This window comes from Dipodomys merriami, unplaced genomic scaffold (assembly GCF_024711535.1).
Source record: "Dipodomys merriami isolate MVZ:Mamm:240054 unplaced genomic scaffold, mDipMer1.0.p SCAF_2, whole genome shotgun sequence".
In the NCBI taxonomy this organism is placed as follows: domain Eukaryota; kingdom Metazoa; phylum Chordata; class Mammalia; order Rodentia; family Heteromyidae; genus Dipodomys; species Dipodomys merriami.
In genome coordinates, this window is record NW_027203381.1 from 118,516,398 (window position 1) to 118,542,066 (window position 25,669).

Genomic DNA, 25,669 nt, shown 5'->3' on the forward strand with positions numbered 1-25,669 from the left:
TCTGTGATCCTCAGATCTCGAATCCTGAGTAGTTAGAATTACAGATAGGAGCCGCTTGGCACCTGCCTTTCATCATATTTTGACAGCACCTGTTATCTTCTTATTGTTTTCAGAAAAAAATATTCTAACTGGGGTAAAATGAAATCTTATTACAGTTGTGGTTTAAAAATGCTTTAAAGCCAGGGTGCTGGTGGCTCACGCCTGTAATCCTATCTACTCAGGAGGCTGAGATCTGAGAATCACAGTTCAAAGCCAGCCTGGGCAGGAAAGTCCATGAGACTCTTATCTCCAATAAACCACTAGAAAACTGGAAGTGGCACTGTGGCTCAATCGGTAGAGTGCTTGTCTTGAGCTGAAGAGTGCAGGGACAAGCGCCCAAGCCCCGAGTTCAAGCCCCACGACCAACAAAAATAAATAAATAAATAAATAAATAAATAATAAAAATGCTTTAAAGTTGGGTTTTTTTTTTTTTTTTTGGTCCAGTTGTGGGGCCTGAACTCTGGGCCTGGGCGCTGTCCCTCAGCTCTTCAGCTCAAGGCTAGCGCTCTACCACTTGAGCCACAGCGCCACTTCTGGCTTTTTTCTTTTTGCTTATGTGGTGTTGAGGAATCGAACCTAGGGCCTCAGGCATGCAAGGCAAGCACTCTACCACTGAGCCACCTTCCCAGCCCCTGCTTTAAAGTTCTTATACTTCAGAAGGTATAGTGCAGTGGCAGAAACTTATCTAGTACATATAAAGGCCTGGGTTCCTTCCTCTGCACCATAAAAATGTTGTTTATTAAAACAACATTTATACTTTAAAAGATAGTTTTTCAAGTGTATTTGCAAGGAGACTAATTTACTTTGTGTGTGCCGGCATCAAACCCAGAGCCTGGTGCATTCCAGGCAAAGGCACTGTCATGGAGACACAGTCCTAGTCACACAGTAGATTTTAAATTTACTGTATCATGGATTATGTTAGTTTTTAAATTCAGAAGCCTATTTTAAGTTGCTTTAAACATAAAAAATCAATAATGTTACTTGTCATGAAGTATGACTACCAAATCTGCTGAGTGAATAGAGCCAGTGGCATGAGCCACCAGTGCCTGGCAGCTCCTATGATTTAGCATTTTTTTTTATGCCAGTCTTGGGGTTTGAACTCAGGGCTTGGACACTGTCCCTGAGCTTTTTTGCTCAAGGCTACCACTCTACCAATTGAGCCACAGCTCCTATTTTTCCTAGGCATGCTTATGGTTTCCATGGTAGCTGGAATGATGGGTACATTCCATCACACCCAGCTATTCCTGTTGAGATGGGGTCTTGAGTCTTTTCCCAGGCTGGCCTGGAGTCACACTTCCCATCATTGCCTCCTGAGTAGCTGGGATTACAGGTAAGAACTGGGATTATAGCTGGTTTATGGCGCTTGCTCATGCCATTTGAGAAGGAACAAAAGGATATCTTAAACTTTTTTAGCTGGGATTACAGGCATGAACTGCAGGCTTGGCTATAGATTGCTCACACCATTTGTGAAGAAAGGAAAGAATACCTTAAGCTTTTGTAGCAGGTGTTTCACCTCCACTTGCAGAGTCTTTGTCTCAGTTTGAGCTGCTGCTGTCTTCCGATTTTCAATAGCCAACTGCCGGCCAAAGGCGCTGTTGTTCAGCCTCAATTGTTTTTCTAAGCTCTGAAAACGATGCATAGTTTAACTGTTCTGCAGCCAATTTGGGATTATGAAAACCTATTGTAATAGAACTAATTACATTTATGAAAAAGACAAAATTACAGTATGTTTTTAGCATGTCTTAGAACTAACTATATCAAGAATAGTGAGATCCCAGAGAATAAATGTTTGAAATGTTTCAATGCTAGGGCTGGGAAGGTGGCTCAGTGGTAGAGCGCTTGCGTTGCATGCATGAGGCCCTGGGTTCGATTCCTCAGCACCACATAAGCAAAAAGAAAAAACCTGGAAGTGGTGCTGTGGCTCAAGTGGTAGAGTGCTAGCCTTGAGCTGAAGAGCTGAGGGACAGCGCCCAGGCCCAGAGTTCAGGCCCCACAACTGGACCCCCCCCCCCCGAAAAAAAAAAATCAAATGTTTCGATGCTTTTTTTTTTTTGGGTCCGGTCGTGGGGCCTGAACTCTGGGCCTGGGCGCTGTCCCTCAGCTCTTCAGCTCAAGGCTAGCACTCTACCACTTGAGCCACAGCACCACTTCCGGCTTTTTTCTTTTTGCTTATGTGGTGCTGGGAATTGAACCCAGGGCCTCAGGCATGCAAGGCAAGCGCTCTACCACTGAGCTACCTTCCCAGCCCTGTTTCAATGCTTTTAACACACTCTGAATTTGATAAAAAAAAATTTAACATATTCTGTAAAAGTCAATAAAATAGTCATACTTTCCATCAAAATCTAAGCAGTTTTGCCCAAATGAGCTACTCTGATGTCTTTACACATGGTCCTCTTCCAAAATCCTGTGCCCCTCCTCCTGGAGGGCTGTCTAGTACCAGTGCAGACCACTGTAAGCAGGGATTCCACATTCAGAGCGGGGTGGGGGGAAAGATGGAGGGAGAAAGCGAGTTGACTGAACTGCACACATACCTGCTTTCTGCAGGAACTTTTGGACTAGAGAACTTCGTTCTGAACTTGGAAGTGTGGGTCAGAGCTTAAAGAAAAATAGGGTCTTCTCTTTTTTTTTCTGGTCGTGGGAGCTGAACTCTGGGCCTGGCACTGTCCCTCAGCTTTTCAGTTCAAGCTAGCGCTCTACCACTTGAGCCACAGCGCCAATTCAGACTTTTTCTGCTTATGTGGTGCTGAGGAATGGCACCCAGGGCCTCGTGCATGCAAGGCAAGCACTCCACCACTGAGCCACCTTCCCAGCCCCCAGTCTTCTCTTTTATAGGATTAGTAACTCCCCATTAAAGAAAAGTGGAAAACAGAAAGCTAAAAGGTGAAATCACAAAACATTCCATTTTCTAAAAAACAGTGTCCACAATATACCTACACATTTTGGCCTGAAAAATATTTCTCCCTTCGAATGCCCTACAACAAAGTGGAACTCCCCACACTAGCAAGTGCTTCTGATAGCTAACAAAATGCTCAGGTTTAGAATTAGTTTTAGCTTTGTCTAATAGGCATAAAGACATAGCTTCTTGAATGTGTATGTGTACAGTCTTGCAGATTGAGATAAAAATGCACTTAGTTTTACATGGTAGACACACACTAAAAGGGATCCAGTACAATCCAAAGCCAAAGATTATCACTTTAGTAGGCAAGAGTGAAAAATGAAAAAAAAAAAAAGGTTGCTCATTATTTTCCATGCCTCAGATATTCATTATACATGACACAGTCCTTCAGGGAAGCAGAATAGTTTACCAATTAAGGAAAACAGATAAAAATATGGACAAAATGAACTTTCTGTTTATTTCATGGTCAGAGAGAAAACTAGTTTATGGGAGCATGCCTATAGCCCCAACATTTACGAGGCTGAGCATCACAAATTCTATGCCTGCCTGGGCTACTCGTGAGGCCCTGCCTCAAAAAAAAAAAAAGAGAGAAAAGGGACTGGGCAGGTGGCTCAGCGGTACATGCATGAGGCAAGGGGTTCAATTCCTCAGCACCACAAAAACAGAAAAGGTCAGAAGTGGCACTGTGACTCAAGTCATAGAGTGCTAGCCTTGAGCTGAAGAGCTGAGGGACAGTGCCCAGGCCTAGAGTTCAGGCCCCACAACTGACCAAAGGAGGGGTGGGAGGGGGGGAGGGGGAGGGAGAAAGAGAGAGAGAGAGAGAGAGAGAGGAGAGAATATGCCTCTCAAAATTAAGTGTCAAAGAATTAAAGTCAAATAATTCCATAGAGACCACAATTATCTACCATGTAAAATGGGCAGGAAAACCAGTGTCTTCTTCCTTATAATTAATTGTAATTAATTGTCTCTTATAATGTGGCCAACTGGCTTTTGACAACCAGGGACTGATGGGGAAAACCACACCATTCACCTCCAGTTATTTATTTATTTATTTTTTGTCGGTCATGGGGCTTGAACTCTGGGCTTGGGCGCTGTCCCTCAGCTCTTCAGCTCAAGGCGAGCGCTCTACCACTTGAGCTACAGCGCCACTTCCGGTTTTCTGGTGGTTTATTGGAGATAGGAGTCTCACGGTCTTTCCTGCCCGGGCTGGCTTTGAACCATGATCCTCAGATCTCAGCCTCCTGAGTAGCTAGGATTACAGGCGTGAGCCACCGGCGCCCGGCAACCTCCAGTTATTTTTAATTAATTATTTATTTTATTTTTTGTTGGTCATGGGGCCTGAATTGTGGGCCTGGGCGCTGTCCCTCAGCTCTTTAGCTCAAGGCTATCACTCTACCACTTGAGCTACAGTGCCACTTTTGGCTTTTTCTGCTTATGTGGTGCTGAGGAATCGAACCCAGAGCCTCATACATGCATGGCAAGCACTTTACCACTAAGCTACCTTCCTAGCCTAACCTCCAGTTTTTTTTGAAGTCTATTCCTTCTCTATTCCCTGAAGCATTATGGGAAAAACTCCTCTTTCTAAAATAACTCAGCATGTCTGTGCAGGAATGATCTGCCAGACAGAATGGGAAGAACAAGAAGGGGACTGAAGGACATTGTTGGGGGCAGCCTCCAAAACAAAGGAGGGAGATGATATCACAGGGTTCTCCTGTGTCCCATGCAGAACAACTCTGGGCATCTGAGAGGAAGTTTCTGCTGCTGGCAGCCAGGCTGCTTCCACAAACAGCCCTTTCTCTCCACATGGCTACAGAGTGAACTCTTGCTCACTTAACAGAACCAACGTTCATGGGTCTCCAACTCTGTGCCTTCTGTTTTTGTGCTACACCTCTGCCTTCGCCCTGCCCCCCTCTAGGTGCATGTTCACTCTTGTGGTGCTCTGGAGTTCAGGGGTGGGGTGGGGGGACTGAACAGCATCCTCTGTAAGTTGGGGACCTAATGACCTAATGAAATGCAGACCCGGCTGGGCACTGGTGACTCACGCCTAGCTATTCAGACGGCTGAGATTTGAGGATTTAGGCAGGAAAGTCCATGAGACTCTATAATTAACCATTAAAGAAGTAGAGCTGTGGCTCAGAGCACCAGCCCTGAGTGAAAAAATAAGGGACAGTGCCTTGGCTTTGAGTTCAAGCCCAAGTACTGCTACAAAAGAAAGGAAAGAAGAAATACAGACCTGTATTTTTTTGTCATTTGTCTCCATCTTGGTGGTGAGGAGAGACAATTTGTGTGTCAGTTCCTCTCTCTCTGCCAGGCTTTTGTCTTCAGAAAGCTTCTGCAGGGCCTGGAGGGCGTCCCTTGTCTTCAGCAGCTTGCTGTCAGCTTCTCGGAGCTTTCTGGACACAGTTCTTTCCTTCTCTTGTGACTTCCTAAGGAGCTGCCGTAAATTCCTCACCTCGTTCTGGTGTTTGGCTGTAATTTGAGGCAGATTGTTTTGGGAGTTCTCGTATTTGCCTATGGCTTTCAAGTGCCTTACCTGAAGCTGTTTCAGAAATTGGTTTTCTATGACGACAGCTTCCAGCTTCCGGTGCATGTCAGTTAATTCGTTTTTCAATTCTTTAATTGTATGAAGTCTTGCTGAGAGTATTCGTTGGGCCATTGCATTTCTTTTTTGTGTAATCATACTGAGTTGAGAAGTGAAAAATGATGCATTCCAGGTGTGCTTTTTTTCACCTGTGGTTTCCTTCTTGCCTATGTAAACAGATAATCCAGTTGGTTACTAGTGATATGTAGAAACATGCAAATATGTTTGTATGTGTACAGGCAAAAAGTTAGCAAGTCCTCTATTACAACAAATAAGCCGGGGCAGTGGAGCTTGTGATTCCAGCAAGGCAAGAGGCCATGGGGAGGAGGACTATAGTTTGAGGCTGGCCCAGGGCACAGACCCTACCTAAACTAAAAGAAAAAGGAGCTAGAAGTGTGGTTTAAGTAGCACAACACCTGCATGGCAAGCATGAAGCCCTAAGTTCAAATCCCAGTACCACAAAAAAGGTATCTTTTGAGACAGTGTCTCACTATGTAGGACAGGCTAGCCTTGAACTTGTAATCTTCCTGTCTCCACTTCCTGAATACTGGAGTAACGATATGTGCCACCATGCTGAGCTATGACAGAGATGGAATTTCCCCTTTACCCCAGTGGGTGAGCCGGAGAGAGAGGATAAGCCGGCTTTGTTTGCTTCAAAAACCTCAAGGAGCCACTTGTGTTTTGTGGTATGCCAGAAAACCATACTCCCTGTGTCACACGCACTTGTATAATTAAGGTCACAGAAACCTGGACTAGTGTTTAGTCCCTAATGATTTTCTGTCTCTTTACCTTACCCCACACTCTAGGGGTGGTATAGTCTGTAGTTTAGACCCCATTTCACACGATAAAACAGAGTTAGTCAAATTATTACATTACTTTTTTTTTTTTGCCACTCCTGGGGTTTGAACTCTAGGCTTGGGCACTGTCCCTGAGCTTCTTTGCTCAAGGCGAGCACTCTACCACTTGAGCCACAATGCCACTTCTGGCTCTTTTGAGTACTGTATTGGAGATAAAAGTCTCAGGACTTCCCTGCCTGGGCTGGCTTCTCAGCCTCCTGAGTAGCTAGGATTACAGGCATGAGCCCCGACACCTGGCTAATTACTCTTAAAATACCTAATTCTTAGCCGGGCGCTGGTGGCTCACGCCTGTAATCCTAGCTACTCAGGAGGCTGAGATCTGAGGATCGCGGTTCAAAGCCAACCCCGGGCAGGAGAGACCATGAGACTCCTATCTCCAATAAACCACCAGAAAACCGGAAGTGGCGCTGTAGCTCAAGTGGTACAGCGCTCGCCTTGAGCTGAAGAGCTGAGGGACAGCGCCCAGGCCCAGAGTTCAAGCCCCACGACCGACAAAAAACAAAAAGCAAAAAAAAAAAAACAACCTAATTCTTAAACCACTGATCTAAAATAAAATACTCAATTGATTTAATTAACAAAAAAATGACAGTTACCTAAAAGGCACATTATCAATAATGAAATGTACTCTGAACACATTTTCCTGACTTGACCAGCAAGCTCATCCCCAGGCCACCATCTACCTCTCCATCTATCTATATGTATATGTACACATATTTACATGTAGTAAAGGATGACAGTGTTTGATATTGAAAGAATTTTTTTCCAATCAGCTTTGGTTCCAGAGGTTGGATTTTTAGATGTATGCATGTGGATGAGGTTTGTGTACTTGCTGGACTGGGCAGGATGCTGTTTCAGTTGTGGTCATCTCTCCCAAATGCGACTCACAGTCTTCTCACTGGCTCCCACCGTGAGAGAAGGACTAGGCCAGTGGTGTGGGGCCCATTCCTCTCTAGGAAACAAGGGACTTTTCGCTTTCAGAAGTGAATGCTCTGGGTCTTTCCCACTAGAAAACTTCTCAAATGCACAGACAAAACAAAACACATCAGATTTCATGCAACTACAGGTGAGTCCTGTGAAGAAGAGCCCTTGTTTGGTAGGTATGAGCTGAGGGAACTGAAGCCCCACAATGGTCCAGAGGTGGCACAGAGGTCCCCAGCACATCTGGTGATAGCAGGCTAGTGAAAGACCCAGGGCAAATGGGATAGTGGTGGAGGGAGCCCCAGGGATAGCAGGCTTTGAGTGTCATCCAGATGTTGGCTGAGGGTGTTCTGATTGTCAGAGTGGTAAAGCCACAGCTCTCCCTGCATCAGGAATGCTAAGCAGCTTCAGACTGGTAAAATGGAAAAAAGTAACACAATCTGGGCAGGGAGAAGCATGAGGGTGAGGGATCAAGGACATCACAAGACTGATACTAGTTTGGACAGGCAGACGCTGATGAGGTTGAGGTAGATACTCTTAGAACCTACAAGGAAACTGCAGTGATAGCAGCCTTTGAACCTGTTTCAAGACTGTCTGCAGTAGGCCTCGCCAGACTTGGAGGCCATCTGCCTGTGTGGAGGCAGGCGCTTCCATTTCACTGGCAGTTCAAACCTTGATTCTTCAGCTGCAAAGGCCAGAGGTCCTGTGGCTCTCTGTAACAAAGCCACCTGTGAAATGAAATGGAACTAGCCTCACTAGCAGGGTCCACAGGGAAAAGCTGGGCAAGGACAGAGCTTCTGTTTTCCTTTGGTGCCAGTCCTGGTACTCTAACTCAGGACCTAGGCACTGTCTCTGAGCTTTTGTGCTCAAGGGCTTACGCTGTATCACTCCAGCCACAACTCTACTTCTGACTTTTTTTTTTTTGGTCGGTCGTGGGGCTTGAACTCTGGACCTGGGCGCTGTCCCTCAGCTCTTCATCTCAAGGCGAGCGCTCTACCACTTGAGCTACAGCACCACTTCCGGTTTTCTGGTGGTTTATTGGCGATAGGAGTCTCACGGTCTCTCCTGCCTGGGCTGGCTTTGAACCGCGATCCTCAGATCTCAGCCTCCTGAGTAGCTAGGATTACAGGCGTGAGCCACCAACACCCGGCTCACTTCTGACTTTTTGATAGTTAATTGGAGATAAGTGTCTCATGGACTTTCCTGCCTGGACTGGTTTCAAACTGTCATCCCAAGATCTCAGTCTCCTGAATAGTTAGGATGACATGGGAAAGCCTCTGGCACCTGTCTGTAATTATTCTTAATTTCTCTACTTCCTAATTCCTTTCAGAAAAGTAAACTTACCAATCAATTATACTGAATATGGATCACTTCAGAACATTAGGGTGTGGGGGCTGGGAAGGTGGCTCAGTGGTAGAGTGCTTGCCTTGCATGCATGAGGCTCTGGGTTTGATTCCTCAGCACCACATAAGCAGAAAAAGCCGGAAGTGGCGCTGTGGCTCAAGTGGTAGAGTGATAGCCTTGAGCTAAAGAGCTGAGGGGCAGCGCCCAAGCCCAGAGTTTAGGCCCCAGGACCAGCAAAAACAAACAAAAAAAACCCAAGCTGGGCGCTGATAGCTCCTGCCTGTAATCCTAGCTACTTAGGAGGCTGAGATCTGAGGATCTCGGTTCAAAGCCAGCCCAGACAGGAAATTCTATGACACTCTTAACTCCAATAAACCACTTAGAAAACCAGAAGTGACACTGTGGCTCAAGTGGTAAAGCACCTGCCTTGAGCTGAAGAGCTCAGGGACAGTGTTCAAGCCAAGAGTTCAAGGCCCACAACCAACCAAAAACAAAAACAAACAGAACATTAGGGCGTGAAGGCACCAGTCTTGGCTGGGAAATCTTGCTTCTTACCTTTGGACAGGGAGATTTTAGAAACATTATGCATTTTCTTCTCCTTTTCTTTTACCACAGGATGTTCTAAATAATTTCTGTTAATGCCTGCTTCTGAAGCCTCAGAGAGAAAGTCTTCTGAATAGTCACAGTGAGAATTTAGACTTCTGCAGGAGCATTGGGACCTGCTGTAATCCACACTCTCATTGGAAGTCCTGCCGGTCCTGGACAAATCCCCTATGACCGAGCGTCTCCTGCACTCTCCAGACTTCCTTCTCTTTTCTAATTCCACCATCGGGAAATGCTCATCAGAATGTGATTTTGTTGTATCAGCCAAAGACATAACAAACAACCTAGTAAAAGAAAAGTCATTTTGAAGTTATAGCTATTGACACTAAAATGAATCTACAATTTATTGTATTTTCCTTATTTTCTCACAGGCAGGAATGTGAAACAATGTTATCATTATCAAGTGTTTTCTGGAGGAATTTCAGTTTGGTTTTCATGTTATTTTTGTATGAAATGTAAGACCCTTGGGTTCACACTTTGATAATGTTCACAGGTAACACAAGGTAAAATCTTACTTGATAACATAGAACGATTTGTGAATTGGTTAGAAATGAAGAAATGGTAGAATTGGTAAATTTGGACATTTGGTAAGAAACACAATGCTTGTGTTTATGGAGATATATACTTGTGCTTACTGATGATGAGATAATCCCCGTAACTGTCCTAAAATTCCTACCTGTGCCCGCCCTGAACATGGGTTTGTCTGGCTCACTTGGCTCTCACTACCAATTACATTCACTCTTTATTTATTTATTTGGTAGGTTGTGGGGCCTGAACTCTGAGCCTGGGCACTGTCCCTCAGCTCTTCAGCTCGAGGCTAGCATCCTACCACTTGAGCCACAGCACCACTTCTGGCTTTTTCTGCTTATGTGGTGCTGAGGAATCAAACCCAGGGCCTCTGCATGCCAGGCAAGCACTCTAACACTGAGCCACCTTCTCAGCCCTACATTCACTCTTTCTTAACGGAGAATCTAAGACATGCTGTCAGCTCATAGCCAAAGGAGCCCACTGCTTCCCTGCAGTCAGCAATGAGGTGTGCTCTGAATTTATATAGCAAGCCCACTCTGGAATTTTCCATTGTTATGTACATTTTATTGATAATATGTTAACAATTGATGATTAGTATCAGTCTTGTTGTTTCACTTTTAAGATGGTTAAAGTGTTTTTAGAGCCAGGCGCTGGTGGCTCACACCTGTCATCCTACTACTCAGGAGTCTGAGACCTGAGGATCATGGTTCAAAGCCAGCCCAGGCAGGAAAAATCTGTGAGTCTCTTATCTCCAGTAAACCACCAGAAAACTGGAAGTGGTGCTGTGGCTCAAGTGGTAGAGTGCTTGCCTTGAGCTGAAGAGCTGAGGGACAGTGCCCAGGCCCAGAGTTCAAGCCCATGACCGACAAAAAAAAAAAAAAAAAGTGTTTTTAGAGTGTCTCTGGATTAATATAAATAGGCCACATTTCATTATTATCAAAAATGTATGCTGTTTCTACTGGTATGAAGAAATCTAGGTATTGGGCCAACCACCAATTAATATATATATATATATATCAATTAATAAGTTCAACCAGAGAAAATTCTGAAGGCATAATTCTATTGTGAAGATCTCAAAATGAGGAGTCCCATTTTCAGTGTGAGGAAATATTTCTCTTTTCCTATTTCTCCCTACTTTAACTCTGTTATACTAAAAAAAATTCTTGTTAAAACTTTAAAAAACCTCTTAAAATGAGCCATATCAGTAATTACCTAATTACTATCTAGTACCTTTATCACATTCATTTTGCTATATCTAATTTGAGGTGGTGTATAGTTCACACTCATTTTAGAAGCACTTGTGTGTGTGTGTGCGTGTGCGTGTGTGTGTGTGTGTGTGTGTGTGTGTGTGTGTGTGTGTGTATGTGCCAGTAGTGGGGCTTGAACTCAGTGCCTCACACTCTTGCTTGGTCTTTTTTGCTCATGGCTGCAACTCTGTCACCTGAGCCATACCACCACTTCTGGCTTTTTGCTGGTTAACTGGACATAAGAATCACATGGAATTCATCTGTGTGGGCTGGCTTCAAACTGTGTCAGATCTCAGCCTTCTGAGTGTCTAGGATCACAGGTGTGTACTTGTATTTTGAGCAGCCAATGTTTACAGTTTTACTCAGGCGAAGCACTACTTCACCGTGTTGTTCTCACTACTTTATTACATCATTCTTACTCCAGAGTTCACAGGTGTTTCTCTGCTCTTAGAAGACAAACACATGACCCATATTCTAAGCACTGTTGTAGTAGAGAAGTCTAGTTTGCCTGATGATCATTTCTTGGAGCACACCATGCAAAAGGGGTGGCTGTGCTGGGCACCAGTGGCTCATGCCTGTAATCCCAGCTACTCAGGAGGCTGAGATCTGAGGATCACGGTTCAAAGCCAGCCCAGGCAGGGAAGTCAGTGAGACACTTATCTCCAATTAACTACCAGAAAATTGGAAGTGATGCTGTGGCTCAAGTGGTAGAATACTCACCTTGAGCTGAAGAGCTGAGGGACAGTGCCCAGGCCCAGAGTTCAAGCCTCACGATGGACACACACACACACACACACAAATGGGGGGTGGCTGCTTCTCAGAAGAGGAAACTTCTATGTGTTCGCCTGACTATCATGTAAGAAATAAGAATGTTCTATGTCAAAGTATACATGTGGATCATTTTGAATAACACGCTGTCTTCAATACTGCTTTTGCAGTAAGGCAGACAAAACAGGCACATTTAACAATGGGTTTCTGCATACCTGCTGTTCTTTCTGGAACTTCCCTAAGATGTCTGAAGATACACTGTATTTTCTGAGCAGAAGGGTTCTTTCACACGGTAGTATTTATGAAATTTCCATGGTAGTAGTTTTTTGACATGCTTTGGGTCTTTTTTTAGAAAATGTATTTCAAAAAACCTAAAATGATATCACAAGAGGAAAGTGTTACTATCTCACAAAGAAACACTGAAGAACAAAAGCTTTGAGGCAGTATTCATCTCTCTCTCTATTTACTTGCTATATAGAGATCACCATAGGCTTCACATACTAAGGCTTTTCCTCCATTCAAGCAAATCAGCTATTGGCAATTTATTGGGAAACTCTTGATTGTGACTATTGATTATGCCAATGGAGAATTGGCAGGAGTCACATAGAGCACAGCTTTCCAGAAGATCCTGTAATCCATCTGTACACCCTTTCTTTCCATGAAAAGCTGAATAAAAAGAATTCAATTATTTGGATTGCATGTCACTTGCCTATCAACCACAAAAATTACAAAAGGAAGATCTTGGTGCTTCTGGTGGGCACTAAAATTTATTTCAGAAACATTACCTCTGGTTTAGCATTACCTACTGGAATCTCATGACCCACCCACCACATTCTTGGGTGTTGTCACAAAATCCTACTTCTTCATTTTGATTTTTGGTGTCTGAGGCAGTGTTTATCAGACTATCTCTGTCAACTACTGAGATATGGTACAAAGTTACAAATAGTCATATGATGAGGGGTTGTATTAAAATGAGAAATACTGGGTTAATATTGTATTCACACACAATGATACATATATATACACACATACACACATATAATTACATATAGCTACATGTACTGATAAAAATATATCTATCTATATGCATCTATGTCCATGTATATTTTCCTTTTAAATTCTGCACTATAATGTAATGGCCAGTTAGTAAGACTGAGGTCAGTGACCAAGCCCTGTCCTTCACAAATGCCATTCGACATGACAAGGAACCAGAGCTTCTGGGAGAAATGGATGACTCTAAGCCTGGACCAGGCAAAGTACAAATGCTAATCAAATACAAAGGGAAAGAGGTGACTCTGTGGAGAAAGCTGGTAGATCCCTGCTGGGACAGGTAGCCAAGGATCAAGTCTGCAGTTGGGAGACAAGTGAATCTCAAGTGCAACCACGGGCACTGAAAAGGGCAGAGCACCATTTCCTTGACCCTCCACCAGAAGCTCAGGCTGAGCCTGCTGGGAGGAAGTACCACACAGCAGTTCGGTCCTGCATAATGATAAACCTGAATTCTCACACAGACTGGCACAAAGCTAAGCAGAGGATGAACTGAGCAGAGATCTTCCCCTAGCTTATAAATATGCCATTGTGTAGGACAGACAATACGCTATCTTAGCGCTGTCAAGAATGCTATTTAAAACTTGAAAATATCTTTTTTTTTTTGGAGGTCACTGGGGTTGGAACTCAAGAACTCATGCTTTACTACAAGTGCTTTACCACTCCAACTCTGCCCTAGGCCTTCAAACACTATTTTCATTTAAGATTATATGTCCCAATTTTTGGCTACTCTATAACATGGACAAAGGGAAGTTAAGAATTAACACTCATTGGGAAGAAGGCTTGTAAAACAAGATGTCAAAAAGCTATGTGGCCAGGCGCTGGTGGCTCACGCCTGTAATCCTAGCTGCTCAGAAGGCTGAGATCTGAGGATTTTGCTTCAAAGCCACCCAGGCAGAAAGTCCATGAGACTCTCATCTCCAATTAACCACCAGAAACTAGAAGTGGTGTTGTGGCTCAAGTGATAGAGTGCTCACCTTGAGCTGAAGAGCTAATGGACAGCGCCCAGGCCCAGGGTTCAAGCTGACAAAAAAAAAAAAAAAAAAAAGCTGTGTAGTGTCAACTGACAAAAGCAAATATTTAGTTGATTCCTCAATGATTTTTTTTTTGGTTGGTCAGTGCTGAGGAATAGAACCTAGGGCTTCATGCATGCAAGGCAAGCACTACCACTGAGCCAACTTCCCAGCCCTCCTCAATGATTTCTACGATATAGTCTAGTACTATACTCACAAGTGAAATCTATACACACACACACATACACCAGAAATATTAGGCTTTACCTGATGACATGAAAATGTGTCATGTGGATTTTGATTACTTATACAATTTATTTTTGATAAAGAGTTGAATGCATTACTAGGCTAACATTGGTAGGAAGCTGTACTGGCCATGGACCAATACAGTAACTGCAGTGCCAAAGGGACACTGAATGTGGGTCGGCTCTAGGAAGGGCCACCTATCATGATAGATGTGCTTAGTTTTAGCACCCATGCAACACTTGTGTTTGGAAGCACTGGGGTTTTGAACTCAAAGCCTTGTACTTGCAAAGCAAGTGCTCTACATTTGAGCCATGCCCCCTACCCTTTTGCTTTAGTTCCTTTTCAGATAGAGTCTCTTCCCCCCTCCCCCTCAACCCCCTCCCCTCCCCACCCGGGTTGGCCTTCCATTTAGCTGAGATTACAGGTATGAGACTCTACACTCAGCTCCACACAATACTTTTAAATTTCAATGTATATCTCATTTTTACTAGCTTTTTTTTGTTTCAATGACATTCAATAATATCACTTACACATGTCTAGCTCAGTATTTCCCCAACACACCCTAATGGGGTTAATACCAGTTACATACTAGCATTTCATTCACTTTCAGTGAATACTTGGGTTTTACCATGTGCTAGCAACTGTGTGCAGTGTAGGTAAATAATGATGAACACAAACAGGAATGTTTAGGGGGAATTTACTAATCACTAAGACTGCTGTTTTAAAGGAAAGAGAAGCAAGTCTGTGAGGACACAGGACACTGAGGTCCCTGGGAGGAGACTGAGGACTCTGGTCTCTTTCATTTTCTCTTCTGGTTCTTGGCCATGGGGTGAGTGGTTTAATTCTTCCATCCACCCCTGCCAGAATGCGCTGCCTTATCTGAACAGGCCCAAAGCAACGAGGCCAACTGACTCTGGGATGAAACCTCCACAACTGTGTGCCAAGATGTCTTCTTTTTATAAGGTGATGATAATAGCTACAGAAAGGACTGATGTTTATGACATGGAAACAGGTGAAAGATGCCCAGAATACAGGACAAGGGCTAAGTGAAGGGCTGGGTGTGGGTAAAGGTCTAGGAGGAACACTAGCTTAGAGTAGAAGAGCTCCCTTGTTAGGGACTGGCAGGTTAGGCATTGGTCCTGTCCATGTTGAGCTGAACATACCTGTGTGATGCCATTCAGACTAGGTTGGGATCTACGTGCTTGTAACTCAAGAGTGTGGAGTCTAGGAAGCATGTGGGGGACAGACAGACAGCAGCTAAGTACAGTAACAGGAGGAGCAGAAGCCCAGAGAGGAGTGCTGTCAGGCTGAGATGAGACAGCAGGGTTACACAAGGCTCGGACTAAGCAAGGTGAGGCATCGGAAGATCTCATGGGAGGTTTCTGCTCCGGCAGAGGTGAGGATGGAAGCCAGGCTGCAGAGGGTAGAGGAATGACGGGTAGGCGGTTAGATGCATCCAGTATGGTAATTTTCCAAAAGTGGCCTGTCCAAAGGGAGGAGGGATTGAACAGTAACCTAAAACTGAAGGGAAATGTGAGGCCAAGATTTCTTCTCGTGATGGGAGATAGGAACACCTTTAAAAGCCACCACTGGTTGAGATGGAGCAGTGAACGGAGCAGTGACATGTAGGGTTTGAACAGCAGGAAGAGACGGGATTCAGGGTGTGGGGAGAAAGGCCTTGGATGGGAGGAAGATGGCTACAGATGAGGTGGGCCTTGCGGGCTGGACATCTGGATTTCCAACCTGGCATGTTATCACTACCCTGCAAATTGAGAGCACAAGGGGGAGGAAATGGGAGCTCAAATTTGAGTGGAGCTTTATGATCTTTGACCTCTACTGACCTCAGAAAGTTGCAGCAAGCCCTTCTGTTACTTTGTGGACTGAAATTTTAGTTAATAGGGGGGAAAAAAAAACCCAAATACTTTCCCTTTATTTTTGTGCCTGAACTGGGGAACTCATGGCCCAGGTGCTGTCCCTTAGCTTTTTTTCTTTTTTTTCCCTGAAGGCTGGTTCTCTACCACTTGAGTTGCAGCTCTACTGGCCTTTGGGCAGTTAACTGGAATTAAGACTCTGGAATTAAGACTTTCCTGCCTGGACTGACTGCACCCTGATCCTCAGATCTTAGTAGCTAGGATTATAGGTATCGGCCATCTGTGCCTGGTTCAGGGGTGCTTTTCTTTGTCTCTTTTTAAAGACTGCAAGGGTGACTAGTGTTTTAACACTGAGGCACCATCAAAATGAGCACCACTGGGAGGGTCATTGGTTTCATTTCAATTGGCCTCTTCCAGAACTTGTCTAAAACACAAAAAAACAAACAGTAGAGAACAGAGCTTAAGTTCCCACGTGACTCCTTTCTCTCCCTTGGAAAGATGGTTCTGGATTTTTTTTTGTCGGCCGTGCTGCTTGAACTCTTGAGTCTGGCGCTGTCCCTCAGCTCTTCAGCTCAAGGCTAGCTAGCGCTCTACCACTTCAGCTACAGCGCCACTTCCGTTTTTTTTTTTTTTCTGGTCGTTAATTGGAGATAAGAGTTTCAAGGACTTTCCTGCCCGGGCTGGCTTTGAACCGTGATCCTCAGATCTCAGCCTCCTGAGTAGCTAGGATGACAGGCGTGAGCCACGGGCGCCCGGCTTGGTTCTGGATTTTTCTGTTCTTCGGTACAATCGATTTTCAAGTTCTTGCCCAAGTTCTGTTCCAGGGACACTGGCCTATTTGGGCCCAGCAAAGCCAGACGGCATTTCTCAATCTTTAGCTTGTGAATAAATGTGTTATGTCATCTCATCTATGAGCTGAAATTCTCAAAAGGGTGCGCTGAAGGTACCGTTGGGCTTTTATCTGTGGGGAGTGTAACATCCATGCAACCCATCCTTTTATTAAACACACTCACACCTTAGTGCTCCGAAGTCACAGAGGAAGGGAAACTGCACGACCATCTTGGCCCAAGGAGGAAACAATTAGGTCACTGCAATTACTCAAGCCGCCAGGGCAGTGACGGGGTTGGGGCGGGGGCCGGAGGGGGAACTTAGGGTACACTAGGAAGGTGATGGAATTCCGGCGCGGGGAGGGGGGCGCGGTGCGGGTCACGGGGAGCGGGGCCCCTGGGCCTGGCCTTCCGGGAACGGGCCTGGGCTGCGTGTGTGGATACGTGTGGAGCTCGCGGTCTCGTCCGGCCGGGCCGGGCCGGGCCTCGGCGGCGGCTGACACACGCGGGGACGGGGGCCGAGTGCCAGGCTGCGCCGGTGCGGGGCAAAGCGCCAAGGTCGGCGCCAAGGTCACAGGGCCCCGCACCGGACGCGGCGGCGCGGGCCTCGGCGGGCGCCCCTGGCGGCGGGCCCGGCCCCCCGGCCTTCCCCAGGGAGGCGGCCCTCACCGGCCGCGCGTCGCGGACGGCTCGGCGGGCGCCCGGCTACGTTACCAGCGGTGCTGCGCGCCCGGCGCGAGGCCCGAGAAGGCGCCGAGGGACTCGGCCTCCGGAGGCCCTCAAATACTTCGGCTGGCGGCGGTGGCCAAGGCTGCCGCGGGGTCCGAATCGGGACGGCGGGCGGCGGGCGGCGGGCGGGCGGCGGCAGGCGGCACACGGGCCGTTACCTGCTCGCCGCGCGGCTCCCGCGGCGGCGCCGACCCCGGGCCTGCGGGGCGGGGGCGGGGAGGAGGGAAATGCCGAGGCGTTTCCATGGGAACCACGCGCGGGGCCTCCTGGGACAGGCGGCTGGCGCGCGCATGCGCCTTGGGGGGGCGCTGACGCCGCGGCGGGGAGGGGCCGGCGCAGGCCCAGGTCCAGCGGGACCTTGAACTCGTGTCTCTAGGCTCAGGGTGAGAAGTTTGTGTGTGTCCCACTTTGCTGGGCGCTGGTTCCCCCTACTCTCAGCCCTCTGGCCCTGCCTGGGAAGTGGGGGACCCAGGGCAGAGTGCTCCTGTGGCCTTTGCATACATGAGTTTTCTTTGCGGAAACAGGATTTTATTACACAAATACTGTAATACGTGCGTGTTTGGGCCTAGAGAGTTTAGAGATGGACTGCAAGGACAGAGGACAGTTAAAGTTCATCCAGATGATTTTTTTTTTAAATTTTTGTATTGTAAAGATACTATACAGAGGGTTACAGTTACATGATTGAGGTAATGAGTACACTTCCTCTTGAACATTGGTACCCCCTCCATTGTTTTCCCCCTACCATCCCCTCCCTCCCTCCCTTCCCCAAGGTTCTTTTTTTTTTTTTTTTGATTGTGATTAAGTGATTACTTAATTTCCGGTAATTCACAGTATTGTGGAATAATGATGCTCGTTTAAAGTCACAAGTTCATTCTAACTTTCCTGGAGCAAATTGTCTAACACAGTCTGTAATATATAACGGTGCTCACATGTTATATACCATATATGTGATCAGCAGCATGGGGATATTTGGTAGTGGTTCAACCATATCCAGATGATTTTTAATGACGTGTTGGCTCCATGTCAAAAAGCTTGGCATCTTTCCATTGTATTCCCTTCCTTGGTCTGTGTCTTCAGTGACTCTTGAGCTTATTTTCTGATTTACTTTTTCCTGCTTTGTGGTTGTGTTGTTTTGCTTGTCTTTGAAGACAGAGTAGTCCCCAAGCTGTGTACCCAAGCTGGCTTGAACTTGGAATCTTTTGTCTTTTCCTGTCAAATGCTGGCATTGCAAATGTGCACCACCAGCCTGCCCGCACTACATTTGCTTGTTTGTTTTGAGGTGCTCAGGATGCAACCCAGGGCTTCATGACCTCCAGGTGTGGAATGTGGACGAGGAAGAGGCCCTTAGGTGGGCGGCTGAAGTAACTCAGTAATTATGGTGCTCAGCTCCATCATGAGGAGAACCATAATTCTGCACCTTTATTTCTCTGGGCTGGTGTTCTGGGGATGCTCTTAACAAATTACCACAGCCCTGGTGGCTTAGGAAAGTACAGATTTATGATCTCACAGTTCTGGAGGCTGCAAGTATTTTCACAAAGTATCTGCAAGTCCGTCATCCTCTGAAGGATCTTAGAATTTGTCTTTTCCTTTTCCAGCTTCTGATAGGTTCCTGGCATTTCTTGGCTTGACAGCAGCATTACTCCAGTTGGCCACTGTAGTGGGGAGTTCCAGGCCAGAGGCCCAGCTCCAGGGTTCTACCTATCAGGTGTGGGCACTCTCCTTGGTCTGCTAAATGAAGAGACAAGTGGTGGTTCAAGGTCAGAGAAAGGAGATTTACTATGCAGTACCTGAGCTTTAGGTTAAAATAGGTTAAAATTGGGGTTGGGGACAGGAGAGGTACCTAATTATTGCACTGTCTTGGTCACAGGTGTGATTTGGTTGTTTGGTATGGTTGTGGTCAGGCAGTCCCTGGTCACCGTGAGAAAGGCATTGTGGTCTGGATGAGTGGTTTGGAGTCCTGTAACAAGATGTGACCATCCACCGTGGCCTTCCTGGATTCCAAGGTGGCTGCAGGGTGACTGCAGAGAGAATGGCTCAGAGCAAGGACAGATACAAAATGGATGCAAGGATGCTTTTGAATATTGGCAGGCCCAAGTGGGGAGTTTGTGCCTTCAGCAAAAGCAGCTTCTGTGCACCAGTCATGCCCTTATTCCCAATGGTGCGCTTCTTTACATGTCTCTGTCTTCTCATCATAATTCATCCCAAGATCCCCTCATTGCATCTGCAAAGGCCTCATTTTCTCTTCTTTTCTTTTTTTTTTTTTTGGGTCCCATCGTGAGGCCTGAACTCTGAACTCTGGGCCTGGGCGCTGTTCCTCAGCTCTTTAGCCCAAGGCTAGTGCTCTACCGCTTGAGCCACAGTCCCACTTCCGGCTTTTTTCTTTTTGCTTATGTGGTGCTGAGGAATCGAACTCAAGGCAAGCACTCTACCACTGAGCCACCTTCCCAGCCCAAAGGCCCCATTTTCAAATAAGCTTACATGCAGAGGGGTTCTGAATTTTTGGGAACATTTGGCCCACCAGAGTTACTACGGTAATCACATGATTCTGTATACTAATAACATATTTGTCATTTTAGGGCACTCATAAAGTCTTGTAAATAAAAATGTAATATCTGAAATAATTTGTCTTAAGGGAATCTCTACGAAGTTTTTTTGGTCAATCCCTCATACTTCTATAATCAAAATTAGGACAAATTAGTAGATGTTATTTGATGTAAACACATGCACTGGAGATGTTAAACAGATATCCCAAAGCCCCTCCCTCCCATATTTACTAGATTACACAGCTTCCCTCTCTCTGAACTGGATTTTGTCAGAAATCTGTGTGTGTGTATGTGTGTGTGTGTGTGTGTGTGTGTGTGTGTGTATGTGTGTGTGCATGTGTGCGCTGATATTGGGGCTTGAACTTAGGGCCTAGGACACGGGCCTTTAGCTTTTTTGCTCAGTAATGACACTATGTGTACACTTATACAACCACTTTGGAAAGCAGTCTGGAGGGTCCTCAGCTAAATATTGGCTTCCCTTATGACCCAGTCATACCATCTATCCTGAACAACAGGAACCAGTATACAAGGACACATGCACCTCCATGTTTATTGCAGCACTGTTCACGATAGCCAGGATATGGAAACAACTCAGATGTCCCACCACAGATGAATGGACCCAAAAATTGTGATATCTCTACACAATGGAATATTATGCAGCCATTAGAAATGACAAAATAATGGCATTTACAGGGAAATGGATGGAGCTAGAAGAAATCATGTTGAGTGAGGTAAGCCAAGAGCAAAGAGACAAACGGCACATGGTCTCCCTGATAAGTGGATGTTAAATCCAAAATGTAAGGTGATATGACAAAACTAACAAGACTTAAGAAACAAAGGACTTCCACTCATCCAGTTGAATCACTACTAAATAACCTTATATGCTGATCACATATATGGTATATATGTGCACTCTGGAGGGAAACCAGGAGGCTGGCACAGAACTAGAGGGAATCAGGAAAAACATACAACAGTGGGACCCATCAGCTGCACTGGACATTGATCAAAATGAACTAAGCAACACAATGGCAGCTATCTGAGTGAGGGAACAAGTGGGGAAAAGGGAACAGCTGATGCTATGCAAAACAAAAGAAAGGTACATGTCACCCAGTGTGGAAGAAATAACTGTATTGCAAAGCTCATAGAACTCATAAATGTTATAGACCATGACAGACAATTTGCCCCATGAAAGTTAGAATGTGTTTGTAACTTTAACTAAGCATCACTATCCCACAATACTGTGAAATTTGGAAAATTATGTAATTAATCACAATAAAGAATTTGAAAAAAAGTAATGACACTCTGCCACTTAGGCTACAGTTCCATTTCTGGCTTTTTGCTGGTTAAGTGGAGAGTTTTATAGACTTTCCTGCTCAGTCTAGCTTCTTACCATGATCCTCAAATCTCAGCCTCCTGAGCAAGTAGGATTACAGGCGTGAGCCACAGGAGCCTGCTTGACAGAGATTTATTGAGCTTTATTTTAAGGCTCATGTGGAATGTTTGTTATCCCTGTTCTCTTGCAACTCCTTAGTGTCAATGTAATACATTAAAAGGAGTTCTTCAGCTTGAGTTTTCAAATTCCTAATTGGCAACTTTTTATGGTCATATTTAAGAAAAGAAACTTCTGAAAAAACTAGTTCATTGTGAGAGCGTTAGGGGTCTGAGGATGATGTCTCAGGAGCGTCTGTGGGAGGGTGTGAGAGCAGGAGAGGGGGTTGAGTCTTGGATATTTACTGTTCCCATCGCCTCCATGTCTGTGTCTTCACTGAGCGTCGGAACCCAGTGTTCGGCTGGGATGGATTAGAGAGGTTCATGTAGAACAAGGCAGAGCTGCCACGCAATGGTTTTAGTAGGAATTCTGTTTCTCCCTGAGTCCTGCAGATGGCAGATCAGAGGATCTCATGGTTGAAGCCAGTGTTCTCTTATTTTCAAATTCATCATCATCATCATTATTTCATCAGTGGTTCTGGTCTGAATTCAGGACCTCACACTCGCAAGGTATGTGCCTTATCAGCTCAAAGAACATGCTTATCCTCTAGGACAGGAATGTTTATTCTCTAGAGAACATAAAAATTCAGCTGTAATTTGTTATCACTTTGCAGAGCCATTAGGAACTATGTCTAGAGGGGTGTGAGTGTGTGTGTGAGTGTGTGTGTGTGTGTGTGAGTGTGTGTGTGTGTGAGTGTGTGTGTGTGTGTGTGTGTGTGTGTGTGTGTGTGTGTGTGTGTGTGTGATACTGGGCTTGAACTCAGGATCTTATGCTCTCATTGGTTTCACAAAGGACCTAGTTTTGGTAGCTAACTTTACAGGCTGAGCCCATAGTTAAATCTTGTCTTGTGACAAGTGAATTCACTTGGGAGCCAAGTGAACTTTCTTGTAAGTGCTGGGTGCCCTTTCTCCTCATAGGCACATACCTGAGCAGGAAGGGGGTGGGCCTCAGAACCCTGGCATTGGGAAAAAGAGACAGGTGCAGAAATCTGAGAGGTACTCCCTGCTCCATGATGAGTACCAGGCATCTGGCTGTGTAGCCCAGGCTGGCCTAGAACTCCTGATCCTCCTGTCTCAGAGACTGACACAGCTTAGAAGACAACTTAAGATTAAAAAAGGGAGTAGGGTGGGTGTCATGGGACCAGAAGAAGGCTTTGTTATAAAACCCATTGGTGGAGTATGGGTGGCAATTTGCCATGGTTTGTGTGTGTGTGTGTGTGTGTGTGTGTGTGTGTGTGTGTGTGTGCACGCATGCATGCACATGCATGCTAGTAGTCAGGCTTGAATTCAGGGCCTAACATTAGCTCAGTTTTTGGCTCAAGGATGGCACTCTACCACTTGAGCCACAGCTCTACTTCTGGCTTTTTGCTGATTAAGTGGAGATAAGATTCCCTTGGATTTGTCTGCTTGGGCTGGCTTGGAACTGTGGTCCTCAGATCAGCCTCATGAGTAGCAAGGATTATAGGAGTGAGCCATTGCTGGTACTTGGTTTGCTTTCTTTGCTAGCATTTGTGTTCTTCTGAGTCTTCTTTTTTCTTTTTCTTTCTTTTTTTTTTTTGAGCTGCTAGGAATAGAACTAGGGTCTTCTGCATACTAGGCAAGCATTTCACTAGTCAATTATGTTCCAGCCTACACTTGACTATTTTTTTTTAACAATTCAAATTGCCTATGTAGATAAACTGGGACAGTCCTATCATCTAGTTTATCATCTCCTCCTACTATGTCTTTAGAATAGAGAAGGCCACATAGGGTGAATTTAATGTTTTTTATTGTAAAATACTGTACAGAGGAGTTACAGTTACATGAGTAAGGTAATGAGTGCTTTTTCTAGGGTGAATTTGATCTAATTATGTTATTTGCATATATGTAAATGTCACAACAGAACCCCTTGTACAATTAGTTTGTGCTAATAACAAATTCAAGAAAAGAAAGTAAGGAAGGTCATTTGCTTGTTGCAGGCTTCTGTGAGAAGCCGGCTGCTATTTCCTGCCCAGGCTGAGATGTCAGTGCACCTGGCCCAGCGGGGGCAGAAAGATTTCTAATGTCTGACAGTTCACTGACTTGTAAAACAATCTTCCAGAAAATCTTTAAAACAAGTCCTCTTGTGGCCAACTCCTTTTGTTTGCCAAAAGCCAGCCTCCTCTTGGATGTAGGTGGCATTTTCTGGACTTTTCTGGCAGCTCCCAGCTTCTTTTCTCCCTTTCTCCAGGCCCCACCTCTCTGTCCCCAGGCATCTCTCTGCGGTCCTCTGATTGGTGCGCTTCGAGGCCTGGCCTTTTAGGGACTGTTGTCAGGCATTTAAAGTGATAAGGGAAAGTGTCCAGGGCTGCTTTTATCAACCAATCAAATACATTCCTGACCGATCCCAAAATATTCCCGGGCATTGGAGGGGACGCCCGAGATGCCCGTGTGCCCCTCTCTTTACGTTGGAGGGGAGGGGCAGGAGCGCAGCCCTGGGCGGCAGCCAGCTCTCATCTGGCACTGGGTGTCCCTGTCGGGATTTGTCTAGCGCCGCGTTCCCTCACAGGGGTGTGTTGGGGGGAGCCCTCCTTCTGACTGTCGAAATGGTTATCAAAGTGTTTGTGGCCACGTCGTCCGGCTCCATAGCGGTAGGTGTCTGGTGCGTGTGTGGGGCTTTTGCTTCCCAGGCAATTTTCTGGATAACTCAAGAGTTGCAGAGTTGAAGCAGCCAGGATGGCCAAGTGTGGGCTTTGATTCTATTTTGCACGTAAGTCAATTGAACTCTAGTGAGCGTGTATGCCTTTGACTTTCTGTGTTTGTTTTCATGGTGTTGAGAAGAGCATGAACAAATGCGTAATCCCCACAGGTGGGGTCTGAGAGAGGCTTCTGGGAAGGAAGTAAGCCAGTGCTAGAGTTTTGTTTTGTTTTCTGATGTGATTTGTGTTGTGTTGAATATGTCATAGAATTATGGACTGGAGAAAAAAAAGAATGATGGACTGGTTTTTCTTCCTGCCGTTCATTCTGCAGGACAGACCTATTTACAATTGGGAATATATAAAACTTTGTGAAACCCCTTTTGGGTGGGATGGACTAGACAGCTGAATGGTTTCTGGATATTATTTTTTGTGAGTGTGATTAGCCATGCAGAAGATGCAACAAAGCTAGTTATAGTACTATTTATGATTTGAAGAAAATGGTGTCACAGTGGTGAGACCCAACATCTCTGAGGCCACAGCTTTAAGTTGTAGGAATTCAAGCAGCCCAAAACATAGCAAGGAAAGGCCAGCGTCCACATTGCTTTCTCAGACTTCCTTGAGAACAAAGGGCTAGAAAGCCCTTCACCATGCGGTGGAAACCTGCCCTACAAGGAAGGCTAATGCCACAGAGCAATTTCTCCCTTGAAAATGATTCAGGCTCTGGTTACAGGCTTGATTCTGTACTGTCTGTCTAGGTGTGATGTGTTGGTCAGCATTTTAGCAGAAATTGGGAAGGCTGTGGAAAGAAAACAGTCTGTGACTCCCCAGAGTTAGACACCAGAGAGGAGTCTGTTTCCTTTTATATCGAGTTCTTGGAGGATCTCAGATTGCACTGGCCCCACACCAGCCTTAACCACCACCTGCCCACTGTCCCAGCCCCAGAATTTCAGGGGGTTTCCCGAGTCCCTGCCATCACAGCCAGACCAATGATGGCTTCACTGAGCTCTGGGTCAGTTGCGCAAGGAAAGATGAGCAAAATGTAAATGCCAGCTGGGCATCGGTGGCTCACGTCTGTAATCCTAGCTACTCAGGAGGCTGAGATCTGAGGATCTCGGTTCAAAGCCAGCCTGTGCAGTAAAGTCCATGAGACTTATTTCTAATTAACCACCAGAAAACTGGAAGTGGCTCTGTAGCTCAAGTGGTAGAGCACCAGCCTTGAGCCTGAAGAGCTGAGGAACAGCGCCCAGGCCTAGAGTTCAAGCCCCATGACTGACAAAAAAAAAAGTAAGTGCCATGCATACATCTGACCTCGCTGTGAATGACTGCAGAAAATGCTCATTAGATCTGTGGTACTTTTTGTTTGTTTTCGCTGTGCTGGGGTTCAAACCCAGGGCCTCATATCTGCTAGCTAAGGTACTATTACTGTTATGTCTCCAGCTCAAGAGTACACTTTTGTGTAATTTAGAT

The 25,669-nt window shown here is 45.6% G+C and overlaps 2 protein-coding genes across 8 annotated transcripts in view; one reads left to right on the forward strand and one right to left on the reverse strand.

Annotated features, from left to right (window-relative positions):
• The window catches only part of Lca5l (lebercilin LCA5 like), a 29,981-nt gene extending 12,296 nt beyond the window's left edge, over nucleotides 1-17,685 (reverse strand). The window contains exons 1-5 of one of the 4 annotated variants that reach the window (XM_070030699.1): nucleotides 17,500-17,685; nucleotides 11,997-12,152; nucleotides 9,191-9,522; nucleotides 5,169-5,683; nucleotides 1,526-1,663 (exon numbers count right to left, since the gene is read on the reverse strand). In XM_070030699.1, the coding sequence (XP_069886800.1) occupies nucleotides 1,526-1,663; nucleotides 5,169-5,683; nucleotides 9,191-9,512 (975 nt within the window). In that variant the 5' untranslated portion in view covers nucleotides 9,513-9,522; nucleotides 11,997-12,152; nucleotides 17,500-17,685. Of the gene's footprint in view, nucleotides 1-1,525; nucleotides 1,664-5,168; nucleotides 5,684-9,190; nucleotides 9,523-11,996; nucleotides 12,153-12,248; nucleotides 12,418-16,973; nucleotides 17,132-17,454 lie in introns of those variants that run through there. The other 3 variants (XM_070030700.1, XM_070030703.1, XM_070030701.1) reach the window with 3 other exon arrangements.
• Nucleotides 17,686-24,014: 6,329 nt separating this feature from the next.
• Nucleotides 24,015-25,669, forward strand: part of Sh3bgr (SH3 domain binding glutamate rich protein) — a 31,598-nt gene continuing 29,943 nt past the window's right edge. For 3 of the 4 annotated variants that reach the window (XM_070030704.1, XM_070030706.1, XM_070030705.1), the window contains exon 1: nucleotides 24,015-24,154. In XM_070030704.1, coding sequence (XP_069886805.1) covers nucleotides 24,110-24,154 — 45 coding nt within the window. In that variant the 5' untranslated portion in view covers nucleotides 24,015-24,109. The other variant, XM_070030707.1, reaches the window with a different exon arrangement.